Source organism: Cnephaeus nilssonii (genome assembly GCF_951640355.1).
Source record: "Cnephaeus nilssonii genome assembly, chromosome: 9".
Lineage (NCBI taxonomy): Eukaryota > Metazoa > Chordata > Mammalia > Chiroptera > Vespertilionidae > Cnephaeus > Cnephaeus nilssonii.
Window position 1 is genome coordinate 47,426,917 of NC_137080.1, and position 18,930 is coordinate 47,445,846.

Genomic DNA, 18,930 nt, shown 5'->3' on the forward strand with positions numbered 1-18,930 from the left:
TGGGGCTGGTCACCAAGGGACTATGGTGAACTGAGAAATAGCTCTTAAAAGGGCTTATGCACAGGCTCAACTGCCCAGTGCAGAAGCAATCCTTGGAAAAGTACCCAGACTTTATGTGAGAAACAGGGTCCTGCTGGGATACTCTTGGAGAAAGGAGGCTAGTGGGCACCATCTTTCTGTGTGCCCTCTGTCTTGCTAAAGCTGCTGGGTGCTACCTTTTTTATTCTTCTTCCTTTTCTCTTTTTTAGGTGGATATTGTCTTCACAGTGGATCCAGCCAGTAGTACTCCAAAGTGATAATATCTCACAGATAGGATCTTCTATACAGGTCTGGTGCCCTGTGTTTTGTGGCTACCACCACCCAGGGCTATTATCCCTGACCGCCTGGCTCTAGAGGCCAGAGAGGTGGTGTTCTTGGGTCCCATGGGACTGTAGCAGTCTTGTTAGACTACCACTCCCAGGGCATTGCAACAGCTAGATGAGTAAGGAACTTCCCCAGTGTTTCTGAGAAAGAGGCCCGTTTGCTTGTTCAGAAGATCTGGCCTGATGGGTACACATATATAAGGATACTGCGGTGCTCTCAGGGAACGAGGACAATGACTGCATTCACACAAGCTCACCATTATCTTCCAGAACAGAGCTTATATTCTCCGCTGGTGGCCTGATTTTTGCAGCTGTTACCAGTGGATACATCTACGTCACCTGGCTCTAGGGGCCAGCTGACTTATGCAGTGGGTCCCACAGGACTGTAACACATGAAGAGTCTTAAACAGCTACTACCCCTTAGGGCACAACAGAGCCAGAGGCTCAGCATTTCTGTGAAAGAGGCCTATTACCATATCATCACAGCTGTAGGCTGAGAAACAGGCATCTCATTTAACACACATCTACGAGTGACTGAAAACCTTCCCTGAGATGTTAAGAGGCCAGGAATTACCTTCACACTCCCTCTGCCACATTCCAGAGCACCAGCATCTCTTGGAGGGTAAGTTCTTACATGTGTCTGGTGACCTGGATTTGTGGCTACAGTCCAGGGGATAATCCTTAATTGCCTGGCTCTGGTAGCCAAGGGGGCTTGTGTTCCTGGGTACCAAGGGAATATGACAATTAGAGAGACAGGTCTTGGCAGGCTACCACCAGGCACTACAGAGACAGAAGACTGAAACATATCCCTGTCCTTACTGTGAAACAGGCCTACTTGCCTGGGACAAGCCTGGCACACATGTAGGGGCTACAGAAATGCTCTCAGGAAATGCATATCGGTGCTCTCTCTCTACCCCACTACAGCTCACCAGTACTTCTCAGAAAGGAGCTTACACTTGACTAAAACACCAATTTTTAAGACAGCCACTCAGGGGACACCTCTAAATAGCCTGGCTCTGGTGGCTGATGGGGCTGACACTTTTGGTCCCACAGAATGCATATATATGCATTCTTCAAAAGCTGCTGCCCACGGGTCTGGCTTACAAAAGCCTGAATCTAGGTGTTGAGACACTCTCCTATAAGGAATCAACTGGTCTTTGCACATCCGGAACTATTATGGATTATTAAAAATAAAATAGACTGCTTAGATCAGTGGTCGGCAAACTCATTAGTCAACAGAGCCAAATATCAACAGTACAACGACTGAAATTTCTCTTGAGAGCCAAATTTTTTAAACGTCTTCTAACGCCACTTCTTCAAAATAGACTCGCCCAGGCCGTGGTATTTTGTGGAAGAGCCACACTCAAGGGGCCAAAGAGCCGCATGTGGCTCACAAGCCGCAGTTTGCCGACCACGGGCTTAGATAATCAAAAAAGGTTTTAGCCTGGCCTGCATGGCTCAGTGGTTGAACATCGACCTATGAATCAGGAGGCCGCAGTTCGATTCCCAGTCAGGACACATGCCTGGGTTGCAGGCTCCATCCATAGTGTGGAGCTTGTAGGAGGCAGCCGATTGATGATTTTCATCACTGATGTTTCTATCTTGCCCTTCCTCTTTGAAATCAATTAGAAAAAAGGTTTTAGAGACAACCAAGGTCTAGATCACGGTGAGTGATAAGGTTAATCTCCTAAACCAGGGGTAGGGAACCTTTTTTCTGCCAAGAGCCATTTAGATATTTATAACATCACTTCACAGCCCATATAAAATTATCAACTTAAAAATTAGCCTGCCATATTTCGTCAAGCATTTAATTAACTCACCCCTAATGCCTTGACAGGGCCGGACATTCCCCACCACTGTCCTAAACAAAGTAAAACCCTCAAGACTGGGAGAGATGGCTGTTTCATCTTATGCAAAGAAACAAACACAGAGTTAAGCAATTAAAGAAATACAGAAATATGCATCAGATAAAGATAAAATCTTGGGGAGGTACTAATAAAGAGTTCAAATTAATGACCATAAAGTTGCTTATAAACAAGGCTTGGGAGAAGAATGAGTGGTCACAGTGAGAACTTCAATAAAGTGAAGAAAAATATAAGAAAGTACCAAACAGATAGCTAAAGAATACAATAAGTAAACTGAGAAATGTACTAGAGGTTTCACTAGAAGACAGAATTAGTAAACGTAAAGACAGGCCAGAAAAAGTCACACCCCCCCCCTCCCCCCCCAGTAAGAGTAACAGGAATGAAAAGAAGGTGAAGCTAGATTAAGAAACTTATCTAAAAAATCAAGCTGACTAGAATTTGCATTGCAAGAGTTCCAGGAAAAAAAAGAGAGAGGAGCTGCAAACTTCCCTAACCTGGGGAAGAAAACACTTCCAGATCAAAAAAGCCGAGGGTTCCAAATGAAATGGACCCAAAGAGACCCACAGCAAGACATATCAATTAAAAAGTCAGACAAGAAGATAATTTTAAAAGCAGTAAGAAGAAGAAAAACAACTTGATATACAGAAGGGAATTTATACAATTTTCAGCAGAAACTCTGCAGCCAGAAGGGAGTGATATAACATATTCAAAGTGCTGAAAGAAAAACAAACACTTTCCAAACAAGAATACTCAGCCTAGCAAATATATCATTCAGAATTGAAGGAGAAATAAGTTTTCCAGACAAGCTAATGGAGTTCAGCACTACAAAACCAACCTTACAAGGAAAAGTTAGACTTTAAGCTGAAAAGAAAGGGGGCTAAATAATAAGAAAACATCTGAAAGTATAAATTTCACTGGGAAAGGTAAATATATAATAAAGGAAGTTGATTACTTATAATATTGATAAAAAGATTGCAAGACAAAGGCAGTAAGAACAACTAAAATAGCTACTTTAGGGTATACAAGATAAAACGATGTGAAATATGACAACCATGCAAATTGGAAGGGAAGTATTAAGACTGTTATTTGCAGATGGCATAAACTATATATAGTAAAAACACTAAGGATTCCACCAAATAACTATTAGAACTAATAAATTAATCTGTTACAGTGGCAGAAAACAAAATAAAAAATGCAATTGATTTCTTAATATTATACACCAAAGATTAATTATCAGAAAGATAAATTAGCATTTACAATTGAATTAAGTAATTAAAATACCTAAGAATAAATTTATCCAAGGAGGTGAAAAACCTATTACTCAAAAAATAAGACACTTAAAAAAATTGAAGGTACAAATAAATCAAACCATATACCATGCTCATGGATAGGAACAATTAACATCATTAAAATGCCCATACTACCCAAAGCAATCTATAAATTCAACTCAAAGTCTATCAAAATACTAATGACGTTTTTCACAAACCTATAACCATCTTAAAAACCCACGAACAATAAAAGCTATCTTGAGAAAAAAGAACACAGTTGGAAGTTCACACTATTTGATATCTAACTACACTACAAGGCTATATTAATCAAAACAACATGGCACCGGTTTAAAAACAGATACAAAGATCAATGGAACAGAACATAAATCCCAGAAATAAACCCTTACCAAAAGATCAATCTATGACAAAGGAGGCAAGAATATGCAGTGGGGTAAAGCTAGTCTCTTCAATAAAGGATGCTAGAAAAACTGAACAGAAACATATAAAAAAAATAAAAAAAAGAAAGACCACATTCGGACTCCACACACAAGAAATAAACTAAAACTAAAAGTAGATTCAAGTTTTAAATCTTAGATCTGAAACCATAAAACAAACAGAAGAAAACACAGGCAATAAACTCTTTGACATTGCTTTTAGTAAGACTTTTTTGGATATGTCTCCTTGGGCAAGGCAAAGGAAAAAATATACAAACGAGAAACCATTAAACTAAAAGGTTTTGCATAACAAAAGAAACCATCAATAAGACAACCTACTCAATGGAGTAAGCTATTCACCAATAATATACCTGATAAGGGTTTAATATCCAAAATATATAAGGAACTCATACAACTTAATACTAACAAAATAAAAAATGCAATTAAAAAATGGGCATAGGACCTGAATAGACATTTCTCTAAGGAGGACATACACATGGCCAATTGACATATGAAAAGATGTTCAACATCACCAATCAGGGAAATGCAAATTAAAGCCACAATGAGATATCACCTCACACCTGTCAGAATGACTGTCATCAATAAATCAACATATAACAAGTATTGATGACAATGTGGATTACAGGGAACCATTTAATTTGTAAGATGTATAAGATGATAAATGTGTTGTTTTAAACTGCCGAGTTTTGGGGTAATTTGTAATGCAGCAATAGGAAACGAGAAACGTTTTCCACATGAATAGTTCAAAATAATTGTTTTAAGATGTTCAACAACGTGAGGAGAACAATTCATGAACACAGAGAGAATTTCAATAAACAGAAAATATAAGAAAGTATCAAACACAAATGATGGAGTTAAAGAATAAAATAATTGTACTGAAATATACAATGGGGGGAGGGGCGTTCAGTGGCAGACGAGAAAAAGCAGGAGACTCAATGAACTCAATGACAAGGCAGTGGTACTCACCCAATCAGCAGCAAAAAGAAAAATGAAAATGAGAGAACTTAAGGGACTTGTGGGACAATATCAAAAAAGCCCAATATTTGCATTATAGGGATCCCTAAATAAAAGGGGAAGAAAACTTCCCTAATATGGGGAAGAACAGGCATCTAGTCCAGAAATCCCAGAGAGTTCCAAATAAAATGTACTGAAAGAGACTCCTAAGGTACATTATAGTCAAAAGTTAAAGAAATCTTAAAAGAAGCAAAAGAAAAAAATGGTATGTTATGTTCAAGGGAACCCCTATAATATCAACAGATTTTTCAACAGAAATATTATAGGCTAGAAAGGAGTGGCACAATATATTTAAAGCACTTTTAAAAGAAAATTTACAAACTAGAATACTCTCTGTAGCAAAGTTATCCTTCAGAACTAAATGAGATTTTTCCATAAAAGTAAAAGTTAGAGAAGTTCATGATCAACCAGCCTTACAAAAAAAATGTTAAAGGGACTTCCTTAGCTTAAAGAAAAAGGAACTAATTTGTAATAGAAAAACATAAAAGTATAAATCTCACTGCTTAAAATATATATTAAAATTCAGAAAAACCTAATGTAAAAGTGATGAATTAATCACTTACAAAGCTAGTATTAAAGCAGAAATAGTAAAAATAACTACAATAATTTATGGGAAACGTAAAAACATGTAAATGTACAACTTTAGAATGCATTCAAATTTAATTTATCAACAAAACACACTAATACAAATATAAGTTGTTATATGGAAGTCTCATGATAACAAGTAAAAACCTATAGTATATACACATAAAATAAAGAGAAAAATATAAGCCTACTTCTATAGAAAATCATCCTACCTAATAATAGATAAATATGCAAATTGACCGCACCTTCGCTACACCAAGCCACGCCCACCAACCAATCAGGACGAGTATGCAAATTACCCCCAAACAAATATGGCGGCTAATTTGCATATCAAGACAGCATAGAAAGAAGCCAAGAGCTGCAGAAGGGAGCAAAGCTGCGGAGAAGCAAGCAAGCCGGGGGGAGGAGAAGGGAGGAGCGGAGGCGGGGGCGAAGGAAGGAGAGCGGGGCGGGCTGGCGGAGAAGTCGGGCCGGGGGACAAGGGAGGAGTGGAGGCGGGCCGGGGAACAAGGGAGGAGCGGAGGCAGGGCCGGGGGCGAAGGAAGGAGAGCGGGGCAGGCTGGTGGAAAAGGCGGGCCGGGGGACAAGGGAGGAGTGGAGGCGGGGCTGGGGGCGAAGGAAGGAGAGCGGGGCGGGCTGGCGGAGAAGGCGGGCCGGGGGAGAAGGGAGGAGAGCGGGGCGGGCTGGCGGAGAAGGCGGGCCGGGGGAGAAGGGAGGAGAGCGGGGCGGGCTGGCGGAGAAGGCGGGCCGGGGGACAAGGGAGGAGCGGAGGCGGGGCTGGGGGACAAGGGAGGAGCGGAGGCGGGGCCGGGGGAGAAGGGAGGAGAGCGGGGCGGGCTGGCGGAGAAGGCGGGCCGGGGGACAAGGGAGGAGCGGAGGCGGGGCCGGGGGCGAAGGAAGGAGAGCGGGGTGGGCTGGCGGAGAAGGCGGGCCGGGGAACAAGGGAGGAGCGGAGGCGGGGCCGGGGGCGAAGGAAGGAGAGCGGGGTGGGCTGGCGGAGAAGGCGGGCCGGGGAACAAGGGAGGAGCGGAGGCGGGCCGGGGGACAAGGGAGGAGCGGAGGCGGGCCGGGGGACAAGGGAGGAGCGGAGGCGGGCCGGGGGACAAGGGAGGAGCGGAGGCGGGGCCGGGGGCGAAGGAAGGAGAGCGGGGCGGGCTGGCGGAGAAGGCGGGCCGGGGAACAAGGGAGGAGCGGAGGCGGGCCGGGGGACAAGGGAGGAGCGGAGGCGGGCCGGGGGACAAGGGAGGAGCGGAGGCGGGCCGGGGGACAAGGGAGGAGCGGAGGCGGGCCGGGGGACAAGGGAGGAGCGGAGGCGGGGCCGGGGGCGAAGGAAGGAGAGCGGGGTGGGCTGGCGGAGAAGGCGGGCCGGGGGACAAGGGAGGAGCGGAGGCGGGGCCGGGGGCGAAGGAAGGAGAGCGGGGCGGGCTGGCGGAGAAGGCGGGCCGGGGAACAAGGGAGGAGCGGAGGCGGGCCGGGGGACAAGGGAGGAGCGGAGGCGGGCCGGGGGACAAGGGAGGAGCGGAGGCGGGCCGGGGGACAAGGGAGGAGCGGAGGCGGGGCCGGGGGCGAAGGAAGGAGAGCGGGGTGGGCTGGCGGAGAAGGCGGGCCGGGGGACAAGGGAGGAGCGGAGGCGGGGCTGGGGGCGAAGGAAGGAGAGAGGGGCGGGCTGGCGGAGAAGGCGGGCTGGGGGACAAGGGAGGAGCGGAGGCGGGGCCGGGGTAGAGTGCAGCAGGAAACCCTATTGCAGGATTTTTCCTGCAACGGGAACGCTAGTCAAATCATAAAGGGAAGAAAACAAGAAAAGCAAAGGAATTACAAAAAAGCTATAAAGCAAATCAACAAATGAAAATAAAATAGGATTCCACACAGTCTCCTATCTGCTTACTCCAGGACTGCTGTGAGGATCAAATGAGATGAGGCACGGGAAAATGCTTCACAGACATTTGGTTAAAGTGTAAATGTTTCCACCTGGCTATAAAGCAAGTTGTGTTCCTGGGGTGAAGAAAGTGCAAGGAGGTTACCAGTAGTCGCTAGGGAGAGGAAGCTGGACGTTGCTACATGACATCATTACCCAGCGCCCACAGCGACCATTTCTGGGCTGGCCATGGGTCTCGGCAGCGTCAGTTGCAATTTGTTGGGTGGGGTCTGTGTCTGACCAGTGTGCTTCATGGCAACTCCTGGGTTGATGTCTGCCCCCTGGTGGTCAGTGTGTGTCATAGCAACACTTAGTATATTAGCCTTTTTATATACTAGTACTAGGGGCCCGGTGCACGAAATTCGTGCACTGGGGGGGGGGGGGGGTCGGGGGTCCCTCTCACATACTGGGAGCCCTCAGGGGATGTCCTACTGACGGCTTAGGCCTGCGCCCCACGAGTAGTGGGCCTAAGCCGCAGTCTGGCCTCCCTTTGTGGGAGGCAACCAGGCTGGTCAGGGGAAGGCACCAGCCCCATCACCCCGCTGCTGCAGCCACTGTCAGTCACCACAGCTACCAAGGTGTTTTCATCAACACGGACTCCAGTCCCTTCACCAAGAAAAAATGACAACTTTCTTTAGGCATTTTCAAGATGTGTCTTTCATAGGATATGCATTTCTTTCTTTCTTTTTTTTTTATGTTATCCTCACCTAAGGATATGTTTCCATTGACTTTTAGAGAATGTGGAAGAGAAAGGGAAAGACAGAGAGAAACATCAAAGTGAGAGGAACATTTTGATTGGTTGCCTCCTGCATGAGCCCTGATCTGGGCTCCGGCCAGGGAGGAACCTGCAACCTAGGTACATGCCCTTGATCAGAATCAACCCAGACCCTGCTGTTGGCAGGCCGAGGCTCTATCCACTGAGTCAAACTGGCTAGGGCAGGATATGACATTTCTTAGCCCTCCAGCAGCGGACCTTCGTTTTCTTTTCCAGAAGTGTGGTGGAAAAACCCGAGATTACCTTTTTGGATTCTTATTACCCAAGTTACTAAGAATATTACCAGTGGCATACAGGAAGCTTAGCCAATGTGCAGTCAGAAAAGGTGTTTCCTCTATAGTTCACACCAATCACGGGCTGTGCCCTGCCCAGGCCTAAAGCCTCTGGCCAAAGCTTTAGGCCTAGGCAGGGGACCTCCAGCTCCCTGTGATCGCAGACACCACCCATTGGGCAGGGGACCCCAGCTCCCTGAAATCCACCACAGGAGCAGACCCCCTCGCAGGAGCGGACCCCCAGTTCCCTGTGATGCATCGCAGGCTCCCTGCTCGTGCCCAAGGCTGGAAAAGCCTCCAGCGGATGCTTTCCTGGTGGGCGTGGCTGGTGGGTGTAGCGAAGGTATGGTCAATTTGCATATTACTCTTTTATTAGGTAGGATATAGATTGATTTCAGAGAGAGGGAGATAGAGATAGCCACATTAGTGATCAGAGAGAATCATTGATTGGCTGCTTCTTGCACGCCCCCCACTGGGAATCAAACTTGAAAACTGGGCATGTGCTCTGACCAGGAATCTAACCCTGACCTCCTGGTTCATAGGTTGACCATTAACCACTGACCCACACCAGCCGGGTTGTAAACCTACTTTTTCCATACCCTGTATAAAGGTGTTAATCCAACAAGAGACTATATATAAACATTTCTAAATATTTACTCAACCAATATAGGGAAACCTAAATATAAAAAGCAAATATTAAAAAACTTAAAAGACTGAAGTAGGCAAAATTAAAATAATAGTAGTAGGATCAGTGGATAAATCATCCAGACAAAAAATTAATAAAGACATGTTATACCAGATGCAATTAACATAACCAAAAGAATTCAATCCAAAAGAATCAAAATATTCTTCTCGAGTGCACATGGAACATTCTTTTGGATACATCAAATGTTAGGCCACAAAACAAGTCTTAAAATTTTAAGAAGATTGAAATCATATCAAGCATCTTTTGAGATCACAATGATATGAAACTAGAAATCAATTACAGGAAGAAAACTCACAAGTATAGATTTAAAAATATGCTACTGTGCAATCCATTAGAAAAATAACAAGAAAAATAAAAAAGTATCTTAAGAAAAATAAAAAAATATGGAACTATATCAACCTAAGAAGCTTCTTTCTGCACAGCAAAGGAACCATCAACAAAATAAAAGGCAACTTACCAAATGGGATAAAATATTTACAAATAATTTATAAGGGGTTAATATTCAAATTATATAAAGAACTCACACAACACAAGAGCAATAAAAACAAAAACACAAATCTGATTTAAAAATGGGTAGAGATTCTGAATAGACTCTCCCCCAACCCCCCAAAGAAAAAATCCATATCCCAACAAATAAATGAAAAGATACTTTAACATCACTAATCATCAGGGAAATGAAAATCAAAGCCACAGAGAGATATCATCTCACATCTGTTAGAATTACTATCAAAAAGGGTGGAAATAAGGGTTTGCAAGGATATGGAGAAAAGGGAATATAAATTAGTGCAAACACTATGGTAAAGAGTAAGGAATTTCTTCAGCAAAGTAAAAATAGAACTACTATATGAAGGAAACAGAAACACTAAGTGGAAAAAACATTGGAATACTTAATGCATCATTATTTACAACAGCCAAGAAATGGAAACAATGTAGTGTCCATTTGCCAATGAATGGATAAAGAAAATGTGGTATATATATTCAGCTATAAAAACAGAAGGAAATCTTGCAATTTGTTACAACATGGAAGGATGTTGATGGCATTATGCTAAGTAAAATAAGTCTGTTAGAGAAAGACAAATACCACACAATCTCACTTAAATGTGGAATCTTAAACACACACACACACACAACCAACTCAGAGCTGCAGAGAACAGATCATAGTTTCCTGAGATGGGGGTGGAGCAAAATATTTGAAGATGATGAAAGGTACAAACTTCCAGTCATAAAATTATTAAGTCCTGGCATGTAAAGTAAAACATAGTAACTATAGTTAATAACTATAATAACTGCATTGCATATGTGAAAGTTACTAAGAAAATAGATCTTATAAATTCTCATCACAAGACAAGATATTGTTACTATGTATAATGATGGATATTAACTAGACTTATTGTGATGATCGTTTCAAATATATACAAATGGTGTATTATAATGAACACCCGAAACAAATATAATGTCATATGTTAATTATATCTCAACAAAAATTTAAAATACATGAAATAAAGTACCTTTAGATTGTATTTATGAGCTTTATCCAAAATAGTTGGTACCAAGTCATCAGTAGGTACTCCATTCTCATCATGTGAATCAGGTGGGTACCAAGAAAGGGCTAATACACCTAACAGAAAAGACCAAAAAGAAAAAGAAAAAAAAATGAATACAGAAACAAGAATGACTGCAGGTATTCTTAAAAAAAAAAAAAAAAAAAGAAAGTGGTGGAGGGGCACAATAAGAATTAAAGTTTTAACAAAAAAGAAATTTCACCTTAACATTTTTGTTACATTAGTTAGATACCACCTGCAGTTATTAGATTACTTTGTATAATCAATTTTATGAACTCTTTATCAGGCATCAGTAACTTTGAATTAACAGGTTTCTATTTTTTAAAACAAATTTTAAGTTTACAGAAAAACTGTACAAAAAGTACAGTATTCCATATATGTACTCCCTGTTTACCCAACCCCTCTCCATCCCATATAGTTAACATCTTGTTTTAGTGTGGTACATTTGTTAAAACTGATGAACTAATATTGATACATCATTATTAACTAAAGTCCACAGATTACACTAGGGTTCACTCTTGTGTTGTTCGGTTCTATGGCTTTTGATAAATCAATACATGTTGTGTGACCACTATTACAGTATCATCTAGATTAGTTTTACTGCTCTCAAAACTCTGTGTGCTCCACCTATTTATCCTTCTTCTCTCCCCCTCAACTCCCTGAACAATAATTGATCTGGTTACTGTTTTTATAGTTTTTCTTTTTCCAGAATGTCATATAGGTGAAATAAAAAAAGTAACTTTTGTTCGGACTGGCTTCTCACACTTAGCAATATGCATTTAAGGTTCACTTATGTGTTTTTATGGATTTATTGTTCATTCTTTTTATTGCTAAACTAGAGCCCCGGTGCATGGATTCGTGCACCAGTGGGGTCCCTCAGCCTGGCATGCGGGATTAGGCCGAAACCGGCTCTCTGATATCCCCTGAGGGGTCCTGGATTGTGAGGGGGCCGAAGGACCCCACTGGTGCACAATCAGGGCCAGGGAGGGACCACGGGAGGGCTCCAGTGCATGTCCAGCCTGTCTTACTCAGTCCCGATTGGCTGGACCCCAGTAGCAAGCTAACCTACCAGTCCGAGTGTCTGCCCCCTGGTGGTCAGTGCACGTCATAGCCACTGGTCGACTGTCGGCCTCCTCGTGGTCAGTGCACGTCATAGTGAGCAGTTGAGCAGCCTTAACATATCATTAGCATATTATGCTTTGGTTGAACGGACGACTGGACAACTAGACACTTAGTATATTAGGCTTTTATTATATAGGATAGTATCCCATTGTAGAAATGTACACACTTTATTCACCTACTGAAGGGCATCTTGGTTGCTTCAAGTTTGGGACAATTATGAATAAAGGTACTAAGACTTGGGGAGGATATTCTTTGTTCTCCCTTATCCTATTACTGTACTTCAATTTCTTTATTGTATCCATTATCACCTTCATGTGCCTAATGCTATCCCATACTGTGCTTCACAATCCAATCTTATCTTTTACAGTAAGTCTTCATTTAACGCAGATAGCCTGATTTAAGTCTGGAAGGTTCAACTTCCAGACACTCCAGGGGATAGCTGCATTGCCCTGCCAAGGGGATTAACATCCCTCCCTCCACCAGGTAAGAAGGACCAACTTTCCAGGGAACAACCAGCACCTTTCTATAGAATACGAAGGTTCGGGGGGGGGGGGGGGGGAAAGAATCAGTTAAAGAGATTCTTATACTGAGGCATGTGCAGTAGAAGTCAGATGAGGAAGCAAAACTATTAGACCACTGCAGTAGGAGCCAAAATGGGACATAACAGCCTGGAAAAACCTGAGAAAAGGACTGGATAGGATAAGGGCACAGAACCCCAAAGACCAAGGAAAGGGATTGCATAGGGGAGGACCCAGCGCAAGCCCAGGAAAAATTAGAAAAGAATGGTTAGTTTGAAAGAAAGCTTATCCCTTCACAAGCCCTAAGTAATATGTTCAAAGCTTATTAACAAATGCCAGGGGCTGGTTTCTTCACACCTTCTCTCTTCTCATTGCAGCCACACGAGTTAAGCACGGTGCTGATCAGGCCAGAGGGCAGCCAGGGGCAGAGAATATGTTGGACTAGGAGCCCAAAGTGATGGCAGTACAGTTCTGGATCCTGACCCTCTTGGTGGGTTGTGTACCTGTGCTGACCAGGCCCCAGACTTCCACAGAGAGATGGAGCTCAGCCACCTGGTCTTGGATGAGACATCGGGCACCTGGGGGCAGTCCTAGGTTTCCACTCCAAAAATACTGCCACTATTCACATCCTCCTATGCCTGAGTCTCCAAAATGCTTTTTTCACAACTCCGTGGAAGTATCCCATTTCCACTGGCAACACTATGGCATCTCGTCAATGTTATAACAAAAGACATAGAACAAACATTATTTGAGGACCTGCTGTATAGTACAGAAAACTCACTCATGAGCTCTACGTTAGTAGTAGTCTGGGAACCAAGCCAACGATGATTGTAACCTGGACCATTTACAATGGTAAATGAGTCCTTCATAGTCACCAGATTCCTGTAAAACACATCAACCAGGTATCATTTATAAGTAATACCGATTACTATGTATTTCTACCTTTCCAATGGCTTAATGAAAAGTAATACTCATTGAAATCCATTCTTAGAATATAAGTATGTTAAATGCAGATCATGTCATATTGATGGTGTCATCCCTCCAAAGAACTTATCAAAGAATGACCTTTAATATAACTGACACCCATTTTTTCCCCGTTAAGTTAAATACTGCATTGAAACAAGGTAATAGTTAAGAACACCAGATATGAAATTGATAGACTTGGAGAATCAAGTCCCAGTTATGTTGTTTGACAGGTGTTTATTTTTATGTAAGTAATTTTACTTAAGTTTTCACATGTGTAAAATGGGAATAAATTCATAACCTAAAAGTCTGTTTAAAAAATATAAATCAGCCCTAGCCAGTATGGCTCAATTGGTTGGAGTGTCATCCTATACACAGAAAGGTTGTGGGTTTGATTCCCATTCAGGGTACCCAGGCTGCAGGTTCGATCCCTGGCCAAGGTGCGTTTGAGAGGCAGCCAATCAAGGTCTCTCCCATATCAGTCTCTCTCTCTCTCACTCTCCCTCCTTCCATACCCCCGCTTCCTCTCGCTCTCTAAAATCAACTTTAAAAAAAGAACATATCCTGGGGTGAAGATTAAGGAAAAAAGATATATATGAAAACATGCATCACACAGAGTAAGTTCCCCCAAAATTAATTACAAAAAACAATAACAAGAAAACAGTAAAATAGTAAATAAATTTAGATACCTTTAACTCCACAGAGCTTATGAAAGCTTCTCTTACATTATAGGAAACTTACATATAGTGCCCCTTTAAAATATCTCAAACATTTTTTCAAACTAAAGATTTATCCGAAAGAAAGGCAATTCCATTCCCAGACATAAACACTATTATCACTATACAGAATGACATGGAACATTACAAAGCACATAAAAATTAAACGGCACATAAATAAGCAAGGAAAACAACTCACTGACAAGAGAAAGCAATCAATGAAACCAAATTCAGACAAGAAACAAATGCTGAAGTCATTAAACAGGAAGCATAAAATCACTATGATTACATGATAAAGGATCTAAAGGGAAAGATAGCCAATAGGTAAATTCAGGTGGAAAATAGCAGATAAAAGAATCAAACAGAAATGCTGCAAATGAAAATCATATTAAGAGATGAAGAATATCTTCAACAGACTCATAAATAGACTCAACAGAAGTGAGGAAAGAGGTAATTCTAGCAAGTCACAAAAAATTACCAAAATGAAATATAATGAGGAAAAATAATGGGTAAAAGAACACAAAATAACATACCCAATTGCTCTGGGATTAGTCAGACATAGAAGCACAAATAATGTAAGGTATCTCTTATATGTGGAATCTAAAAAACAACAAAGAAAGCTCAAAGAAAAACAGAGTGGAATGGTGGTTACTAGCAGATGGAGAGTGGGGAATGGGGTATATGTTGTTAAAGGCACATACTTGCAACTACTATATAAATAAGACAACCTAGAGATCTAATATACAGTGAGTATAAACAAAAATATTATAAACATTAAACTTGCTAGGAGACTAGATCTTAATTGTTCCTATCACTAGAATAAATAATAATTATGTGATGTGATAGAGAGGTTAACTAATGCGACAATGGCAAGCATACTGCAATGTAAATGTATCAAATCAATATGCTATAAACCTTAAATTTACCAAATGTTAAATGCAATCATATCTCAATTAAAAATGATTAGTATAATTCAATATTTAACTAATAAGGAAATAAATTCTTTATTTACCAATGGGTTATAATGTCATTTTCTTTTTACTATCAAGTTGTTTTTTAATTTTCTCCTGCAGAAAATCTACCAAAGAAATATTTGCATCAATACTGAAATTGTCAAAATTTAAGATAATTCGGGAAGAGATTAACCAATGAATTTATATGCATATAAGCATAGCCCATGGGTAGACAATAGTGCGGGGAAGACCTGAGGAGGGGTGGGAGCAGGGTGGAGGGGGTTATTGGGGGAGGAAGGTGAACATCTGCTATAATGTCAAAAATAATTATTGCCAACAACTGGGAAGATTTTAAAAATGTATTGTTGACAATGTTTTATTTGAAAGGACTCATGTTCATACATATTATGTAGTAATATATAATTTACAGGGGGAATGGTCTTCATAAACATTGGATAGGCTTAGAACTAAATATGAACTGAAACTTTTTCTTAATCATAATTAAACTATAATATATGCAATATGCCATTTACATATTGCTCACATATAAACAGTCATGCATCTGATCGAAGGGAAAAACAGCCTTATTGTTTACAGTTCAGTTTGCATTAAGAAAACTAAAACTACCATGAATATCCTTTTTTTTTTCCTGTCAATCAAGCATGGCTTTTATAGCCACAAACACATCAACCTTGAAATAAAAAAGAATTGACTGTAATACAAATTCTTTGTAGAAAATAGGAAAAAGTCATTTGAAAGGTCTTCCCCCCAAAAAGTAAATTGTAAATAGATACGGACACATACACATGCACTAGTTAATGCTATCTGAATTTACCAATCCTATTTTGTCATAATTTATGTCATAGAACATAGAAATTAGAGCTATAAGTATATACTATAAACTTAGATTTGTTTTAAATGGTTAAAAAAAAAATCCCACAGAAGAAAAACAAGCGATCTTACACATAGTTGATGTAGATTCACAAAATTCTGTATTTTTTTGGTCTCTACATACATAGACGATTGATAGGGAGTTTGTACCTTTTGTACAACTACCAAAATGTGAGAATACCTAATTTCTTCTTATGGCCCTAGTGTTAGGAATACTAACAAGACAAAAGAAACCAAAACAGGGAGGTTTTTATAAAACATGTATTAATGACCTGAAGAATTTTTAGGCACCCAATATTTTTCTCATATTATTTACTAGTGGGATAATATGTCTCTATCAAATATGTATAACTGGAGTGCCAGAAATTAGTGAGAATTAGAAAGTTGAAGAAAAGGGGGAACAAGAATAAAAATTACTGGTGACTTCTCACCTACTTAATTAAAGATGCATATTGTAAATGTTGGAACAATTGTAAAATAAATAAAATGGATTATATGTAATAAACCAAAGGAGAATATCAAACAGCAAAAACATATTCAATATAAGAGAAGGAAGAGAGGGGGAAAGGAGCAGAACAGATGGGATAAAGAAATAGTAAAATGAAACTTTTAAAATCAACCGTACTTAAATGTAAATGAAATAAACACAAAAATTAAAAAAGAAGAGATTGCCAAGCCAGTGTGGCTCAGTGGCTGAGCATCAACCTATGAACCAGGAGGTCACAGTTCGATTCCTGGCCAGGTCACATGCCTGGGTTGTAGGCCAGATCTCCAGTTGTGGGCATGCAAGAGGCAGCCAATCAATGATTCTCTCTCATCACTGATGGTTCTCTCTCTCCCTCTCCGTTCTTCTTTGAAATCAGTAAGATATATTTTTTAAAAAGAGAAGAGATTGTCAGACTAGTTTAAAAAAACAGAGAAAAAAGACCAAATCATATGCTATATGCCTAACCCTAGAAATAGGCCAAATGTCCATCAAGATGAATGCAGAAACAAATTGCTATAATCATTACAATGGAATACTATTCAACAATAATAAAGTACTGATATCATTAACATAGGTAAATTTCAAAATAGCAGCCGAGCAAAAGACCACACACACAAATGCTGAATAATTCTATTTTATGTAGTAAGAGAACATTCACAACTTCTCTACAGTTATAGAAATTACATTCATGGATTTCTGGGGTGGAATGGTGGGGCTGAATAAGGGAATCATGACAAGACTTTTTGGGCTATACAGTATTTTATTTCATGACGGGTGGTATTTAAACAGGTGTACATCTTTGAAAAACATCATTGAGCTGTATACTTAAAGGGCAGAATTCATGGTCTCTTACATAAATAAAAATGTAATAAAATTTGAAAAGAGTAGTAAATTAGAAATTAGTAAAAATATATCCAGAAATCCTACAAAATTTTAAAATTAAACAAATTAGTGTTAAAAGGCGGTTTCTGCCCTTGTTAGTGTTGTTCAGTGGTTAGCGTGTCACCCCATGCACGGAAGGATTGTAGGTTCGATTCCTGGTCAAGGACATGTACCTGGGGTTGCAGGTTCTATCCCTGGCCCTGGTCAACCAATCGATTTCTGTCTCACATTGATGTTTCTCTCTTTCTCTCCCCCCTCCCTTCTACTCTCTCTAAAAATCAATTAAAAAAATATATCCTTGGGTGAGGATTAAAAAAAAAAAGTGGTTTTCTGTATGTTTAAGAACATATATAGTTTAATTGGAGTTTATAAGTCTACACTTATAATTAATAATGTGAAGATTAGGTAGTAACTTAATTTTCTACAAGAATTATATATTTTACACTCATACACACACAATAAAATAAAATAATTACCAATTGAAGCTGCGTATATCTGTTTCATGTGAGTTTCGATGACAGAAGGATCCCGAGAGCTGTAAGTTCCCAACTCAGGGTAAAAGCTGGAGCCAATATCATCTGGAGGTTTGTGTTTCCCTTGTGGATAATTATTGTTTATTCTAGGGTCCCAATGCTTCAGCATTGAATGGTTCCAATGTATATATTTACCATCAAATTGTGGGTTTCCATACCAACTGTAATAAAATACATGTAAATAATAATTCAGAGGTGGCAGGTCTTCCAGGTAAGGTTCAGAGGCTTTGGGAGGTTTCACAGTAAATTCAACGTTTTTTAAATTCTTGATATTTGTTTCACTGTTGATTGTGTCACTCATTTCAGAATCAAAAATTTTCCCCAAGCGAGGAATTTGTCGACGAACTTCTGGAAGAAGATCAAGTCCAAAAGGAGCTCCAAAAGTACCTTTATTTGGTCTCAGCATTTTTAAACCCATCATCACAGAAAAAATAAATAGAATAAAAAGTGACAAAATGATGCAAGTCCTTCTTCGAAACTTTGCCATGATGACATACTTTAAACTCCAAAATGATAAATGTTTAGCTGTAATTTATTGAAAAACAGTAATTAGTAAGTGGTATTATTAATATTTTCCAATGTATTAAAAAATGAAAACTCAAATGCACCAAGTTCATTACATTGAAAAAATTTAACAGTACATTAGGGTATTAATTATGTCAAATACTTATGTCTACAACAGAATCTATATATGGCTAGACTAAATGCAGTATTTGGAAATACCATAATTATATTTTGTCAGATAAACATTTTGAAAATATTAACAAAACAAATATATTTTTCATCATTTGGGAAGATTTTATAAATACTGAATATAATTAAAACATTTTATGTACAGGGACTAAAATTTTCTAAATATAAAGTTAAGGTTCATAGTTTAAAAAAGGAAATACTTGTGAGATTTTCAAGAAACTAATTTTTTCAACAAAAAATAATTATTAAACAAGAAGGGAGTAATCACCCATTTTAAATGACATTTGTTATATGGAATAGAATGAGATAAAAAATTTAAATGATCACAACTTAGATTCCTGATTTTTAAAAATATTACTTTATCACTTTGAAAATCACATTGAACAGAGGTTA

General features: G+C 39.9%; 1 protein-coding gene across 4 annotated transcripts in view; it reads right to left on the reverse strand.

Moving 5' to 3' along the window:
• MANEA (mannosidase endo-alpha) overlaps positions 1 to 18,930 on the reverse strand; it is a 44,461-nt gene that overhangs the window by 10,545 nt on the left and 14,986 nt on the right. For 2 of the 4 annotated variants that reach the window (XM_079780726.1, XM_079780728.1), the window contains exons 2-3: positions 17,788 to 18,369; positions 10,726 to 10,835 (exon numbers count right to left, since the gene is read on the reverse strand). In XM_079780726.1, the coding sequence (XP_079636852.1) occupies positions 10,726 to 10,835; positions 17,788 to 18,331 (654 nt within the window). In that variant the 5' untranslated portion in view covers positions 18,332 to 18,369. The remainder of the gene's footprint in view (positions 1 to 10,725; positions 10,836 to 17,787; positions 18,370 to 18,930) is intronic. The other 2 variants (XM_079780727.1, XM_079780730.1) reach the window with 2 other exon arrangements.